General features: G+C 39.7%; 2 protein-coding genes across 10 annotated transcripts in view; both read right to left on the reverse strand.

Moving 5' to 3' along the window:
- Positions 1 to 1,647, reverse strand: part of disp1 (dispatched homolog 1 (Drosophila)) — a 61,999-nt gene extending 60,352 nt beyond the window's left edge. The window contains exon 1 of the mRNA XM_054762231.1: positions 1,502 to 1,647. The gene's annotated coding sequence lies outside the window, so the exon portion shown is untranslated. The remainder of the gene's footprint in view (positions 1 to 1,501) is intronic.
- A 915-nt stretch (positions 1,648 to 2,562) lies between these two features.
- LOC129172146 (uncharacterized) overlaps positions 2,563 to 16,167 on the reverse strand; it is a 57,467-nt gene continuing 43,862 nt past the window's right edge. For 8 of the 9 annotated variants that reach the window (XM_054761593.1, XM_054761599.1, XM_054761597.1 and 5 more), the window contains 14 exons: positions 15,392 to 15,424; positions 14,923 to 15,029; positions 14,798 to 14,856; positions 14,587 to 14,726; positions 14,298 to 14,513; positions 12,726 to 12,926; positions 12,501 to 12,653; positions 12,242 to 12,420; positions 11,286 to 11,450; positions 9,214 to 10,611; positions 9,088 to 9,129; positions 7,855 to 7,920; positions 6,532 to 6,595; positions 2,563 to 6,448 (listed from right to left, as the gene is read on the reverse strand). In XM_054761593.1, the coding sequence (XP_054617568.1) occupies positions 6,387 to 6,448; positions 6,532 to 6,595; positions 7,855 to 7,920; positions 9,088 to 9,129; positions 9,214 to 10,611; positions 11,286 to 11,450; positions 12,242 to 12,420; positions 12,501 to 12,653; positions 12,726 to 12,926; positions 14,298 to 14,513; positions 14,587 to 14,726; positions 14,798 to 14,856; positions 14,923 to 15,029; positions 15,392 to 15,424 (2,885 nt within the window). In that variant the 3' untranslated portion in view covers positions 2,563 to 6,386. The remainder of the gene's footprint in view (positions 6,449 to 6,531; positions 6,596 to 7,854; positions 7,921 to 9,087; positions 9,130 to 9,213; positions 10,612 to 11,285; positions 11,451 to 12,241; positions 12,421 to 12,500; positions 12,654 to 12,725; positions 12,927 to 14,297; positions 14,514 to 14,586; positions 14,727 to 14,797; positions 14,857 to 14,922; positions 15,030 to 15,391; positions 15,425 to 16,167) is intronic. The other variant, XM_054761594.1, reaches the window with a different exon arrangement.

Genomic DNA, 16,167 nt, shown 5'->3' on the forward strand with positions numbered 1-16,167 from the left:
TTTAGCGGCTATTTTTCTATGAAATTTAAAAAAATTTAAATATCGGGATATGAGTTTTGGTCCACATCGCCCAGCCCTAATGCGACTTAAGAACGCAAAACAAAAACAGCTAAAAAATGGAAAAAAAATCTATTTAAATGGATGAAAAGTCACAATTTTACGAGAATAAACTTGGAACATTATGAAGAAAAATAATATAATTTTAGTTGCAGAGAGTATAAATATTAAAGAAAAAGTGTGTTGGGTTTTGTAAGTCGTAATAGGAACAAACAAAAGACAGTGCCCTTGTAAATTTTGGAAAATTATGTTGAAGAAAGTTATAACATTACGGGAATAAAGTCGAAATATTACAAAAATAACATTTATGAACATTATTTAAGAAGAAAGCTGAAATATTTGGAGTGCATACTAACAATAGGCTTTCACAAAATATCAAAGTGGCTCTTGCATCCTTTCATTTTCCTTTTTTTTTTTTTGGGACACCCCAGCACTAAACAGACGACCGAAAGAAGACGACGTACTTTGCCACCAAAGACATCAAGGAACTGGACAATTATTAAAGCTCCGAAACCAGAGTGTCAAAACTTTGGTTATGTTTTTAGCTGCATAAAAGGGGCAGATCTCATGCTCGCATGCAATTGTTGAACTTTGAGGATAAAACAAAGTAGCATTTGGAGGACCCACAAGGCTGATGTTGTAGCATATAGCAAGAGCAAGACTGCCCCCTAGTGGCTTTCTTTGCATCATGTAAACTAGGGGTGTCCAAACATTTTCCACCGAGGGCCATATAGTGGAAAATGAAAGGATTAAAGGGCCACTTTGATACTTCGCATAGCAACACATGTAGCAAAGAAGTTATTCATATATTTCAAGAACAACTGCATCTCAACTTTGTGATAAAGGTGAAAAAGCCTATTATTCGTATCAACTTCGGCCTTGGCTCGTTTTTCCCATTTTTGCTGTTCAATTTATTAATTTTAAGTAATCTTCATAACTTTTCTTTTCATAGCATTATGCCTATTCCCATATTGTAACTTTGCCCCTAGGGACCCTCTACTTGGTTTACATGAAATTGCTTTTCAGTTGTGACCTGGCGATATACAGAACATACAATTTAAACATATAAAACGATTATATCACGTTCACATTTCTCAGACAATAAATTCAAAATAATCAGCTACTGATGGACGCGCGCTGATGACGTCACCCACCAACTTCCTACGTAATCACAGCTGGCCCACAAAGCTAATGCTAATCCGTGCTAACCTGGAGCGCTTTGCTGTCAGATAAATGCTTCTTATTACTCATGCCATGTTTCAAACTGTCCTTAACACGCGGATTTTAAGAGTAAAAACGCACCGCTGGTGGTGACGTCCGTTGCACGAGCCCAGCACCATGTTAGCTTAGTGAAGCTGCTAGCCATCTGTGAGCAAAACAGCTGGCTGAACAAGAGCGGATGTAACGTGTGCTTTGTTTCGTATCAGCAGAGGTACATACTCACATTCGTGAAGGAAAATCACATCTTAAGCTTGTATGTTGGACGATAAAAGCATCACTCGTCCTGCGAGAAAGTTGTTGCTGGATGATGCGGTACTGTATTCACTTTCCAGGAATCAAACCACGCACACATGCTGGGTGGGAGGATCGTTCCAAAGATCGACATAATCGATATCAAATGTAATATCAGTATCGGACATGTATTCTATTGTTATGGGGCGGTGTTTTTGCTTTTTTTTCCCCCGTTATTTTGCTCCTAAGAGGATAATATTGTATTATTTTGTGGATATTTTTATTGTGTATTTATATATTGTCAAATCAGAAACAAGTTTGATTTTTTTCAAGTTTCATTCTAATTATAATCATAATAAATTAAAAGCAAAATCACTCAATGAGCTTGAAAAATTTCAAGTCAAATGTATCAGTATCAACACGATTGGTCCTGCATTTACTTGGTATCGGTAATCACCCACACCCTGCGTGCTGCTGAGTTTGTTTGTACTCTTCACACTCTGCTAGCATAGTGTTTCCCCGCACATTTATTTGTGGCAGCCCGCCACAAATAAATTTGGTGCTACTCGTCTGCCCTCGCTCACAAACACATTATAACGGGACTGTGTGACTGTAGCCTGTCATTCCAACTCCGTACAGTAGATGGCAACGTAACTCTGCACACCTGTTGGAATTACAAGAGGGCTGTGTTACCAACTTAGCGACTTTGTGGCGATATTTAGCACGGGTTCAGACCCCTCCGGATTGTCTTTTTTCCAAAAAAGAAAAGGCACAACTCTAGCGACTTTTTCCTGGTCTTATTGAACACTTTCGGAGACCAACGTGAAAGAACGTATCGCTCTTCTCAACGAGCAGCGGGTCATGCTGTAAGGTATTGTGCTGAATTGACAGTTAAATCAGCAGCCGCGTCGCGCGTCCCAAAGCCTGCATGAGAAGCCCGTTTGGCCTTCCAAAATGTGCCATATCCTGCAAATACGGGGGAAAAAAAGATGATAGTGACTTATAAAAAGAGCGAAATACCAATTACTGAATAAACATGCACACACCAAAAGATACAATAAAAATACAAATGATTTATTACATGAAATATCACATTGAATGAAAGACTTGACTGCGTCGTACCTTCTCGGTTGTGAACGACGTTGATGCTTTGCCAAGCATGAGGCATTCAAAAAATGTCCTCCATGGATTCATCAGCGTCACAAAAAGCATGTCACATAAAAATAGTACAAAATCTTACCTAATGTGAACTAACCTTCCGGCCATCTTGTAGGTTTTACTTGTTTGCGACTTAGAATCATTCTTTTTTATCACACAAACATACACAAAAGTATAAATACTATAAATCAGGGTTTTTTAACTTGTTCCATAACATTACTACAAAATACAAAAAATAAATGGCAAACTTACACATACTGTATATTACAACACATCCATTCAAAACAGTTTGTCTTTATGAACACACACGACAGAAAACATTTTATTTCCGACACTGATATCATTCAATTTAGCCGTTATTGTTAAATTATTAGTTGTTACCTTGTCCATCTTTAACAGATATTTGAAGGCAGTTTAAATGTACAGTAAAGACTGTACAAAGCAGAGTACGGTACAGTGGAACCTCTAAAGTAGGGGTTGGCAAAATCCATTCCAATATGGACGGTGTCGATACCAAGGGTAGTATCTAGTATCAGACTGGTACGAGAGTGATGAGATCAAGATTTTTCTGTTCTCTTCGGTATGACTGTGTTCACAAATAGGGCTTTTTTTAGTTGTGTTGGTCACGTTGCTACATTGATGATGTTGTTGTATTAAATACTGTTCAATTGTTCACATCTACGTTTGTTGATCACACATTTTTTTGTGTTTGCCTAAAATCAAGTATTGGTATCGACAATACTGGCCTGTACTGTACAGTGGATTGCAGATTTTTGTTCAAAAAATGTTTTTTTTTTCCTCAGAAAAAGTTCTGTAATAATTTATAAATATGTATGTAAAATGTACAGCATGCATGCGCCGCTGTTAAAAGCTCTCCACTGTTTTATGGCTTTATGCTTCACTGATACATGTTTTTTGTCGAGGGTTGAGATTTCGCACTTCGCTCGGCGGTCCTTGAACGCACCATAGTTGCTGTGAGACGCAAAAAGCGGGCGTTTTAATTACATGTGTTTTTTCGGCATTCACCGATGGCCCTGGAACATAAAATCTACTGTATTGTTAAATTGTTCACAAGTTCGTTGATAAATATATTTTTGTTTGTCCTGAGTGTGATTCAGATGATAATCATGATCAATAAATTACAAGCAAAATGACAAAATCATTCAATGATAAAAAGTATTGGTATCGGCAATACTGGATTGTACTGTACAGTGGAGCGCAGATTTTAGTTCAAAAAAATTTTTTTTTTCTCCCAAAATCTTTTTTTTCCTCAGAATTTTTTTCAAAATAATGTATAAATACGCAATAATATACATAAAATGTACAGCACTCGTGTACCGCTGTTAAAAAGTCTACAATTTTATGGCTTCATGATCCACTGATACATGTTTTTTGTCGAGGGTTGAGATTTCGCACTTTGCTCGGCGGTCCTTGAACGCACCACAGTTGCTGTGAGACGCAAAAAGCGGCAAATAGACATTATGGGCGTTTCAATTACATGCGTTTTTTCGGCATTCACTGATGGCCCTGTATTGTTAAATTGTTTACAAATACAGTAAGTTCGTTATGAAAAGCATTTTTGTTTATCTTGAGTCTGATCCAGATGATAATCATGATTAACAAATTACAAGCAAAATGACAAAATCATTCAATGATAAAAAAGTATTGGTATCGACAATCCTGGCCTGTACTGTACAGTGGAGCGCAGATTTTAGTTTAAAAAAAATCGTTTTCTCCAAAAATCTTTATTTTTTCCTAAGAATATTTTAAAAAATCATTTATAAATACGCAATAATATACAGAAAATGTACAGCACTCATGTACCGCTGTTAAAACTCCACAATTTTATGGCTTTATGCTTCACTGATACATGTTTTTTGTGAAGAGTTGAGATTTCGCACTTTCTTCGGCGGTACGTGAACGCACCATAGTAGCTGTGAGACGTAAAAGCGGAAAATAGACATGTTTATGGGCGTTTCAGTTACTTTCTGTTTTTCGGCATTCACCGATGGCCCTGGAACATAACCCGTATTGTTTAATTGTTCACAAATACAGTAAGTTCCTTGATAAATATATTTTTGTTTGTCCCGAGTCTGATCCAGATGATAATCATGATCAAGAAATTACAAGCAAAATGACCAAATCATTCAATGATAAAAAGTTGGGATGAGTATTTACTCGGTATGGGGTCAATATCAGACATCGCAGTGCTGCCCACCCCTACTCGAATGTCAAACACGTTTGAGGTTTTCCAGTGCATGATTCCCTCACAATATTTGGCAAAGTGTGCCGCTCAGGTCGTACAAAACTACTAAGTCATGCATGGCGTTACGTCATATTGTGCAAAACTTCAGCGTACCTCGTAAAGCCTAGGTCACAACAGGTCGCAGAGGCTCTTAATGGCGGTCTAAGTGCAACAAACGCACAGAGGCGTGTGTGACGTGCTTATTTTCAAGGCACAGACTGTCCGTAGAGGTTCTTTGTCCTAGTAAACAAACTCTGCGGCCGCTTACGTTTTTTTCAGGTTGCAAGACAAACTTAACGCACTTCGTACATCGTCGACCGGACATCCAACATGTGTCTTTTGTACGTTTTGTACTGCAAAATGTCAATGTTTTCATATGTCACATACGTAATTAGTGCGGCCGAAGCACGTTCAGATATTTGGTATATATGATCTTACTCCTTCATGGTCACCACTACTTCGTTCTCCACGAACAAAAAAGACAAAAACACAGCGGGACGCCAAAAAACGCACGGTCAAAAAGATTGCGCATACGATTATGACCTAGGCTTAAGACAAGGGCCAAGTTTTTCCCACCAAGAACCGCATATAGAAACATTTTTGATGCAGTTTTCACGTTAAAGATGCTAAAACCAATCCAATCCAGTTATTTGAAAATCCAAGGTAATCAGAAGTTGAGCAGTATCTCAGATGCGTTACGTCTTTCATTGTGTCGTGATGGTGATTGCTCAACTTCGTAACTCGAAGGACGTCAGCTGCAAGCTAAACGGAAAAGATTACAGGAAAACTGACGACAAAATCAAACCATGAGCAGTTTAAATGGGGGAAATATTGAAAAATAAAAGCGCGCAATCCGAGACCAACATACGTCATGAATAATTTCATGAAAAAAAATACTACTGCGACGAACATGGCCTAGCTTAACCAAATACTTTGCCGTTCCGACAAGTACAAGTATCATAAGCAGCATATACATGTGCATTTTGTCATTTATAGTAACCATCAAAGTTGATTCTGTTGGTACCAAGCTCATCCATGTCGTCTGCATTGTACATTTGTGCTATCGGTGACCAAACGTCTTATTATTATCATTATATAACGAGTGCAATGTCAATATTTTGTCCCCACCCTTGTAGAAAAGTTCATCATTTGTCATTTCCCTGGTATGCGCTTAGCACATTTCGATATGCTAATAAATTATATAACGTATTATCAATGTTGGTATTAGTATCAACAATTCAACTTTTTCTCGCATCTTTGCTCCTTTTTTTTTTTCCTTTTTTGTAGGGCCAAAAGAAAACAAGCTGCAGGCCGCAAACAGAACCCGGGCCGCATTTTGGACACCACTGATGAAGAGGTCTTAAAAGGTCTTCGGGATTTCTTCTTCAAGCAAAATGGCCCAGGGTTTAAAAGGTTCAACTTCAGAGTTCTACTAAATCTCAGTAGTTGAGTACAATATGAGTAATAATTAAGTTCAGGTATTGGAGAACGACTGAGAGCTGCTCGAGTTTGCCGCATCTGACACACGGTAGACATCTGAAGGACGAAAAAAAAAATAACTTGTAATTAGAAAACATACTCAAAGAAGCGGGTCATTTTTAAAGTAAATAAAAAAGTACTTCTCTTTCCACGCAGCCTGCCAATCCATTTTAGTCCACTGAAAGAAGTGCCGCCACTTGTACTCTAATAGAAACAAAAGCAAAAGTAAACATGCAATACAAATCAAATGAAAGATGTTGAGGGCATGTAGAGGGGGCGGGGTAAGGAAGGCGGAAGTGAGAAGGGCTAGATGTGCTAATCTGTTTAGCTGCCATGTTATAAATAAAAGCTTGCCTGAAGCAAGAGGAAGCTATGCTCTGTTTTCCCTTTGACACGTGTGACATGATGACGTGCACTGTACGACTTTATTCTCGTAATATTACGACTTTTTTTCTCGTAAATGTACGACTTTATTCTGGTAATGTTGCGACTTTTTTTCTCGTAAATATCCGACTTTATTCTCGTAATGTTACAACTTTTTTTCTCGTAAATGTACGACTTTATTCTCGTAATGTTGCGACTTTTTTTCTCGTAAATATCCGACTTTATTCTCGTAATGTTGCGACTTTTTTTCTCGTAAATGTACGACTTTATTCTCGTAATATTACGACTTTTTTTCTCATAAATGTACGACTTGATTCTCGTAATGTTACAACTTCTTTTCTCGTAAATATCCGACTTTATTCTCGTAATGTTGTGAATTTTTTTCTCGTAAATGTACGACTTTATTGTCGTAATATTACGACTTTTTTTCTCGTAAATATCCGACTTTATTCTCGTAATGTTGCGACTTTTTTTCTCGTAAATATCCAACTTTATTCTCGTAATGTTGCGACTTTTTTTCTCGTAAATGTACGACTTTATTCTTGTAATATTATGACTTTTTTTCTCGTAAATGTACGACTTTATTCTCGTAATGTTACGACTTTTTTCTCGTAAATATCCGACTTTATTCTTGTAATATGACTTTTTTTCTCGTAAATATCCAACTTTATTCTCGTAATGTTGCGACTTTTTTTCTCGTAAATATCCAACTTTATTCTCGTAATGTTGCGACTTTTTTTTTGTAAATGTACGACTTTATTGTCGTAATATTATTACTTTTTTTCTCGTAAATATCCGACTTTATTGTCGTAATATTATTACTTTTTTTCTCGTAAATGTAAGACTTTATTCTCGTCATGTTACGACTTTTTCTTCTCGTAAACTTACAACTTTTTTCTCGTAAATGTACGACTTTTTCTTGTAAATTTCCGACTTTATTCCCGTAAATGTACGACTTTATTCTTGAAATCTCAGATTTTTTTTCCCCCCCAATGTGGTCCTAATACTCCGTGGTATTTGACAGCCCAACATGACAACTTCAAACACGATCATGATTTTAAAAAAAAACAACAACTTACCGTAGTTTGATTGGAGCTGGAGCCGGTGCTTGTTGTGGGTAGCTTTCTGGAAAGGATGGCTCGAATCTACAAGCATATGCAAATTCACGTTAAGGTCAAAATGAAGACCGTCCCACTATGTTTAAAGATAGTAACAATTCGGTAATATGAACACAAGGTGCTATATTTAACACATTTAACACATTTCTCTAAATACCAAAATGTAATTGATCAAAATGTAAGTGAGCAAATGGGGGTCCAACAAAGACTATGACCACATACACGGTCGGTTTGTTTGTACAATATTTGGCAGATTAAAGCAAAAAACGTTGCATTCTGATGAAATCAATTGCTCCAATTGTGTGAGTGTGCATGGTGTGTTGCATGCAGACATGAAACAGCTGAAAACAAGACGGTCGAACAGCAGTGAAAGCTTATCTTCAGCATCAGACATGAATGTAGCAGATGAAAATAATGCTTCTAACACAGGGGTGTCCAAATGCTTTCCACCTGTCCACCTTTGAGCCCTCATGGGAGGCAGGGGCAGGGAGGCTGGCCGATGTGCACAAAGCCCCCGGAGGATGAAGACGTGTCAATAAGTCACAAGTTCCAAAACAGGTGGTGCAGACTTTTCCCCCCTGTTACTTTTCCATCTTACTTTCATGTAACAGAGCAAGCTTTGCAACTTTGGCAGTACTGTAAATATATGGGGTTTATTGAACAACTGAGCAGTTAGATAAAGCGGTATTAGTAAATGACCCATCTATAGTTTATGCTATGAGGCAATTCTTTCACATTTTCATTAGCATTTTTGAGTTCCAACAATATATTGGCTTTAGTATAAATGTTGTTTGTTGTTGCTCACTACTAACTGGAGTGTGTTCATACTCAGCTCCACTCAAAGAGAGAGACCGGTTCAGCAGCTACCTTAATCAGTGTTTTTGGTTGTTTATGGAACTTTTTTCCCTTAATGATGAACTATCTTAGTAATTAAGGTTTCAGAAATACATGCTTGAACAATTTCCACATGCAAGCGGCATTTTCGTTCAGATTTTACAGGACTTCTAGTGATGAATATGCTTATAGTACGTGCCCCCCAGCCCTCAGCCGGATGTGACGTCATGTGAAGCCCAGCAATATCAAAGTGGCCCCCTCGTCATTGCATTTTTCTGTATGCGTCTCTCAGTGGTAGACGTTTGAACACCCCTGTTTTAGGATAAGCAAACATTTCTGTAATAGTGTAAGTCAAATTACCTTTGAATCCCAGAGTGTCCCAAACACTAAAATGAAGAATCCCTAAGAAAGGGAAATCACACACACATACATCACGCAAAATGTACTAACTTAAAAGAATAGAAAGAGAAAAGCGGTGGCAAATACCTGTAGTGAATTGAAGAAGGCAAATGCAATGTGGATCCCCTCGTTTGTGGGCGATACCATGGTTCCCACTCCCAAAGACCACGTTAGTCCAAATAACGGAGTCAAAATGATCACACATCTGGCAATGACAACCAGCGCGTGCTTTTCATCGGTCGGGTTCGCTTCTCTCACGCCTCTTCTCAGCATTTTGAACAAGACCACGATTATGATCAAAATGTTTATAACAACTATGGTCAGTGCCGGTATCACTAAGGCCAGCAGGGCCTTGGTCTTGACCCAGTTCAGCCAACATGCGTCATTTTCCCTGATGTATCCATCTCCCGGCGCTGTGACAGCAACGGTGATCACAGCTATGATCAGAGGGCACACGTAGCCAAACGTAAAGCCAATGGCCAACATGGCTGACTTGGACATATGGGAGAAGACCATGACGGTGCGGTAGAGAAGGAGAAGTCCTGACACGAGCATCCAGAAGAATAAAGCGAGGTAGAAAAAGTGCATGAAAAAAGTCGCGGTGCTACATGGTCCTATTGGGACCTTATGGTCCTCCCCCGGGTTTTCAAGGGGGTTCTTGGCATAAGACGCAGCAATAATGAAGCAAATGTCAGCAATCAGCAAAGACAGTGCAGTGTTCACGATAGAAACATGGCGCATGAAGGCAGTGCTGTTTCTGGTCAAGGCTTTCCAAACATATCCCTCAATAATGAGACAGATAACAAGACTTGCCAGAGATATTCCAACTCCGACATATGTGATCACGTCCAACAAAACCCGAATTGACTCAGGGATATCGATTGCCATGAGGATGGAGAATGAAGTGAGGTGGTTGCAGTTGCAGGTCACTGTGTTGTTGATATCGGAAACTAATGTGCAGCCCTCATCGTCCCAGGCACCCAAGTTATCAAAAAGCGTAAAGTTCCAGAAGACGCACTGCGGGTTCTCTGTCAGGGAGTCGTTTCGCTTTTGGAAACTCAGAGTAATATTACGGATCTCTGTGTTTACGCTGACAAGTGCCACTGCAGCATTGATTGTGTCATTCAAGGCAACAGATGCGTTGGTTTGGGGATTGCTGCTGTTAAAGCTGGAGTTCCGTGGTGGCAGGACATTATTAAGGGTGGAGAAGACAATAGTGGTGATGGAAACATTGTTACTATTGGAGTTTGGAATGTCGATGACAACGCTGGAGTTGACGTCTGCCATGAAGGAGTCATTGAATGATGTTCTGTTGAGCAGAATTAATGGAGTTCTGATTGTAAACTCTCCTACCAATATGTCAGAGAGAGTCTCCATTGAACCCAGCAACTCTGAGCTAGCATTGAGGGTAACATTTTCTCTCAGAATTTCCCAGGACTCCCTTGCGTCGTCACCAATGATGACATCAACTGCCTCCAGCACATTCTGCAATAGACGTCGGAGTGAGGTTCATTGCTGTGTGATGACGCTGCACTACAGTGGAACCAGTTTACGTCAAAGCCCTTTGGACCAGTTGAATGACTGGTAAATCATTAATAATAATAATGCCAGGGAATATTGTCATTCTTCCAGGTCCATTTATTTTATTGAATCGATCGCAACTGGACTGACTGTTCAGTTTTCTAGTCTGTCTTCATCAGTTCATGATCAAATACTACATAGGACAGCTTTAGGACAGGTGCACGAATCCAAAGTATTTATCCTCTAAAGCAGAGGCACATCCAAACAAGTGTCGTTTCACTGTTTTGTAGTACAAAACGACAGTTGTGTGGTTCAGCCAACGAGAGTCATTTGGAAAGAATCACCACTGTTAGCTTTCCATTCAGTTAGAACAATGGTGCGTCCATGACCATTGTTTCAACTGAACGGAATGCTAATAAGGGTGAGTCCACTCAAAACGATCCTGACTAGTGCTGTCCTATCTAGTCGTTGAGCATGAATTGATGAAGCCTGCTCGGATGAGAGGCGAAATGTCCTGTCAGACAACCTGAACAGTCAATAAGAAGAACACAGTCAACCAGGATTTCATGAGTTGGTTGTCAATGTAAACAGGGCCGACTTCAGCGGGTTCCACTGCACAATACGTAAGTTTATCTTACCACCATGACCGTTTCATTCACTTCACTGGAAACGTTTGCAATGGTGCTCAGGATATCAACGATGGCTGATATGGTTGCGGATGAATTTACAATGTCTTCTTTTTCCCCCTGGACAACTTCACTAAGGTTTGCAGCAAATTGTGGCACGTCCTCTTCAACCAAATCCTAGAAATGGAACATTTGTGAAACTATACTATGCAACCATGTTATACTGTATCAACCAACAAGCAGTGCATTGAATTCCAAGAACCAACCCCTCAGCCACGGACGAAAGACGTAAGTCACTCGTAAAATGTCAAAGAAGGCAAGATCCACTTGGTTGGAAGTCTAATTATGACCACCTTACTGTAAGCTACAAGCTGTCTTGCAGAGATTTCTAATGGACATGCGTATTTCATTGATTGATTCCAAGATCATGGGAAAGCCTATCCCAGGTGACTATGGGTGATAGTCGGGGTACACCCTGGATTGGTTGGCGGTCAATCACAGGGCAGATACAGACAAGCAATCATTCACACTAATATGTATGTTTTTGGATTATGGGAGAAAACCCACACCAGCTATTGGTAGTGACCGAAAGGATCGAATGTCTCAGATAGAAGGGTCCGAAATGAACTTCCTTCTCAGGGTGTTTGTGCTCACCTTTAAGACGTACTCAAAATAAGACAATCGTACCGTGCCTGGGCCAACTTCACGCCTTGGCTAATATGAGCGCACTGATTCACAATTGGTGGAGGTAGTCTCTGAGTCATAAAATAACTGTAATGCAGTCGCTCCTCGCAAGTTATCCCGAGTGATAACTGACACAATTCGTAATACAAATGAAACAACAAGACACAGTCGAAATAATCAGAATGACAGTTGGGGCGGGGGTCTTGTCCCCGTGTCCCCAACTTGGATAGGCAGAGGCAAATGGATGGATGAATAACTACTGCATGTTACAATTGATCACCTACCTCCGAAACAAGTAGCAAGTCCTTGATTTCTGTTACAATGCAAATGTCTTCCAAAAGACTCCATTCTCCTGTATCCCTACATATTGCAGTGCGGCTCCCCTCTAGACCAGCATCACATGCTATTGTTGATAGGTCATCGAGTCGTCCAGTCCCATAGAGCGGATCATTACATACAACATCTTTGAGGTGAGATAATAAGTTATTGTTACATAAACGACCATAAAACTGAAAAATAACAAACATCTTAAAATCATCTTACTGTCGTTGAAAATGATCATTGTTGTCGTGTCTTGAAACCCATTTGGTTCATCGACTCGGCATGTAAAACTTAATGTTTCTGTTTGGAAATCGCTGCAGTCACTTAGACTGTATCTGTGCGTGACGCAGAAGCTTTCTCCGTCAAGACTGGGCTCTGTGAAGATTTTAAAATATCGTTTAGAAAAATGGTAAAGCTGTGAACTCCCCATTCCCGGATAAAACTTACCTGAAATCAAACCAGTGGTGCCCAGAAACCACCTGACAACATAGTTGGATTGCACACAACACTGTATAGGCACCGTCAGTCCAGCCGAACATTTAACATTGACTTTACTCGGTAGCCGTATATTTGGAGCTTGGATGATGTTGGCTTGCCCCTTTTGCACAAAATACATAACTCTGCTCATCAGAGTACATTCATAAGAACCTGTTCAAAAGACAAACACATTTAATTCTGATTCAACTCCAGCATTTACGGTGGAACCCGTTTATGTCAACAACCCACGTGTGTTCTTCTTACTACTGTAAAGTGCCCGTTAAAGTCGACTAACATGGTCGAGCGCTTCTGTCGACATAAAATTTGAGCCCAAAAGGGGGTAATTTCTTTAAAAAATGGGTCGACAGGTGTTGTAGTATTGTTAACTTCCTGTACTTCCTGCACTGGATATTGTCTGATCAGTGTAACATTACTGACACCTAGTGAGCAGTGTAGAATACTACATATCATAACATGTCTTTCAATGCGTCTTCTAAATGCCTTATATTTGTATTTTAGTTAATTCAGCCATGTTTATACTTGGAAAAGCTTAATTTAGTCCAAAAATACATTAAATGTGTTTTAATATACACATTTAGACACAAGGATCCAAATAAAAAATGCACAAATGGAGGAAAACCATGTCAATTAACTGTCGTACTTTCAAAAATCCTTCATTATCGCTCATTCTCCTTATGTCTCTGACCAACGTCACAAGTAAATGTCCAAGCAAAGACTAGTTTTGGTTTTGGTAATATCCACAACCACTGATGTCAGGGTAAGTCAGTCAGTCCGAATTTTGCCTCCGCATTGTCCCGCAATTTGCCGTGGCAACACGTGTCATTTATTTATTTATTTACGGCATGCCTGAAAAGCGTGAAGACGAGTTTGTGCACTGTTTGTGTTCTGTTTACACTAGCCATGCAATATGTGACCGAAAATGGTGCGCGTTGGCACAAAATGACCACGCCCCCGCACACCTTATCAAGTACTGTTTACGTCGAGTGCACGACAATAGCGCACGCGATACGCATTGTTCCCTCATGGGTATGCGTTGTCTCCGCCACTTCCCACATCCGTACAAAGAGCAGGAAGGAAGCAATGAACTAGAAAAAAAAAGGACACAGACAGAGGGGGTGAGGGAATTGCTGACTAGAAGACATCGCTTTGGGCATTATGATTAGTCATTAACAGAAAATCACAGGGAAGATCCAAGTTGCTGACACACAGAGGCACACTTTGATACAAACTGCCCGCATTGTTTGCACGTAGGTTGCGGCGCAGTCACGTTGCATTCATGACTCGTTCACGGAAATTCTGCGTGCCACAAATTTTGAACATTTCAAAATTTTCTTTGTGTACCGGTACGCAGCCCCGCACAGTTTACACATACCTCACACCTGTTAACGACCAGTTTGCCCATTGGCACGCCATTGACACACCATTGGCACACAAAATTGCGTAAAAGTGCGTGGAAATGAGGCTTTAAACGGGTTCCACTCTACTGTAATTTATCTACAAATGTTGCAAGTTTTGGCTCACCGGCATCAGCTAGAATCACGTTCCCGACCCTTAGCTCAGACTGTCGAGCAAATGTAGTTATCTGAATTCGTCCGCCATTTTTAATCTCCCGTCCATTTAATTTCCACTTGGAGTCCGTGATCTCTCCCAAATCGATGTTATCTGGAGGGGGGCCGCATCTCAGTGCCATGGACGTTCCAGTATACGTCACAGCCGGAGATGCGATTACAATCAGGCCTTAGGTTGGACACAGATGAAGCGTCAGTTCCTCTAGATGCTTGATTAAGTTAGAAACAGTCTGTTAACTTACTATTGTAGGTTATAGTAACAGGGCCATTAACAGGGGCAATTCCCTGCATTGCCTGAGGGATTCTTTGATTTACCACATCAAGTTCATCAGGGTTAACTTGAGACGCTCGCACAACGAAGACTGCAATCACACTTCCTGGCCTGTAAGAAGAAACATAAACCAGTGTTGAGATGAATGATGCTGACTTCTGACTCCGTGCTATCATGTTTACCTTAAAGCCCTCACAACAACATCCTGGAATCCTGTTATTTCTCCATATTGATCACTTAGCTGTGGAGGAGAGACAACTGTAGGACTCGAACGTGTAAAGAATACAGACGCGCCTATTGGACTTACCACAGGAGAGATCAGAGACACGAAGTCATTGTAAGCAGAGCTTGTTGAATCACCTAATTCTGCAGTGTACTCTTTGTCGAATCTGATTGTCATGTCCAAATCAAATACTGTTGGGACAAAATAAAGATGACATAAAAGAGTGGACGAGTGAAGGGCGTTAAATTTATCTAAATCAGTGCCATGAGCCAAAAATTCTGAGGCAAAAGTTTGAAATTGGCTATGAAATCCACATATTTTTGAATTTTTCATAAAAATTTGGAGGAATAAATCTTACATTGTTCAACATTAAGCCTGTTTAGTTTAGTTAGTGTTTAGTTCATTAACCTTGACCGTGTCGTTTCTGTCATATTTACATCTCAAATGATGTCGATGTTTTATGAAACACCCTGAATTATAAATTCCTATACAAGCGTTGAATATGATGCTTTTCAGTTGTTCTAACTGCGTTAAAACATTTTCAAGCATTTACCTGTTGTTGGTGGATTCGCTGTAGTCGACAGAGCTGATTGTGAAAAATAAGGATTTCATTTGAAGTTGAAGTAACAAGGTTGACAAACAAACAAAGTTACAGGGAAAAAAGGTAAGAATGAAAAATCCTATCGTCTACCTGTGATAACAAAAAGTGTAAAGGTTGTTGTAGTAGTGGTAGTAAAGGGTCGCTGTTTCAGGCTAGGTAGCGTCTGAAGTCAAATTGACCGTAGGTAATGTTTAGTTATTATATTACCTGGAAATGTTTAAACGTAATTATAGTTAATTACAGTGTTCATTGTTATTGCTGTGTTAAAATTGTGTTTTATGTTCATGCTTATTGAATCATTTATCTGTTGTTGGAGTTGCAGTTGAGGGAGCTGATTTTGAAAAACAAATATTTACAAAAAAATAACAATGGAATGATGTGTTGGGTATTATGCAGTCTAATAGCCCAGTGCACTGTCAGGCTAATAACTTCTCATAGGGGTCTTTGGGACACACGCTCACACTCACATAGCACAATCAGTGCTGCACAACACTTATATTTGACCCATGGAAAATTACTGAGGACACAACAGATTCATTGTTGTCACTCACACCAGCTTAACTTTCACTTTCCAGGCACACAAGCTTAAATTTCACTTTCTAGACGGGTGCGCGCACGCAACTGCTAGATGTACTTTGTGTACTTTCATCCGGGCCCCTTTCCTCGATTTTCCTCATTGATGATAAAAGTCCGGCACTTTAACGAAATATATTGCTCTTATTTTTTAA

The sequence above is a fragment of the Dunckerocampus dactyliophorus genome, chromosome 19, assembly GCF_027744805.1.
Source record: "Dunckerocampus dactyliophorus isolate RoL2022-P2 chromosome 19, RoL_Ddac_1.1, whole genome shotgun sequence".
NCBI classification, from domain to species: Eukaryota; Metazoa; Chordata; class Actinopteri; order Syngnathiformes; family Syngnathidae; genus Dunckerocampus; species Dunckerocampus dactyliophorus.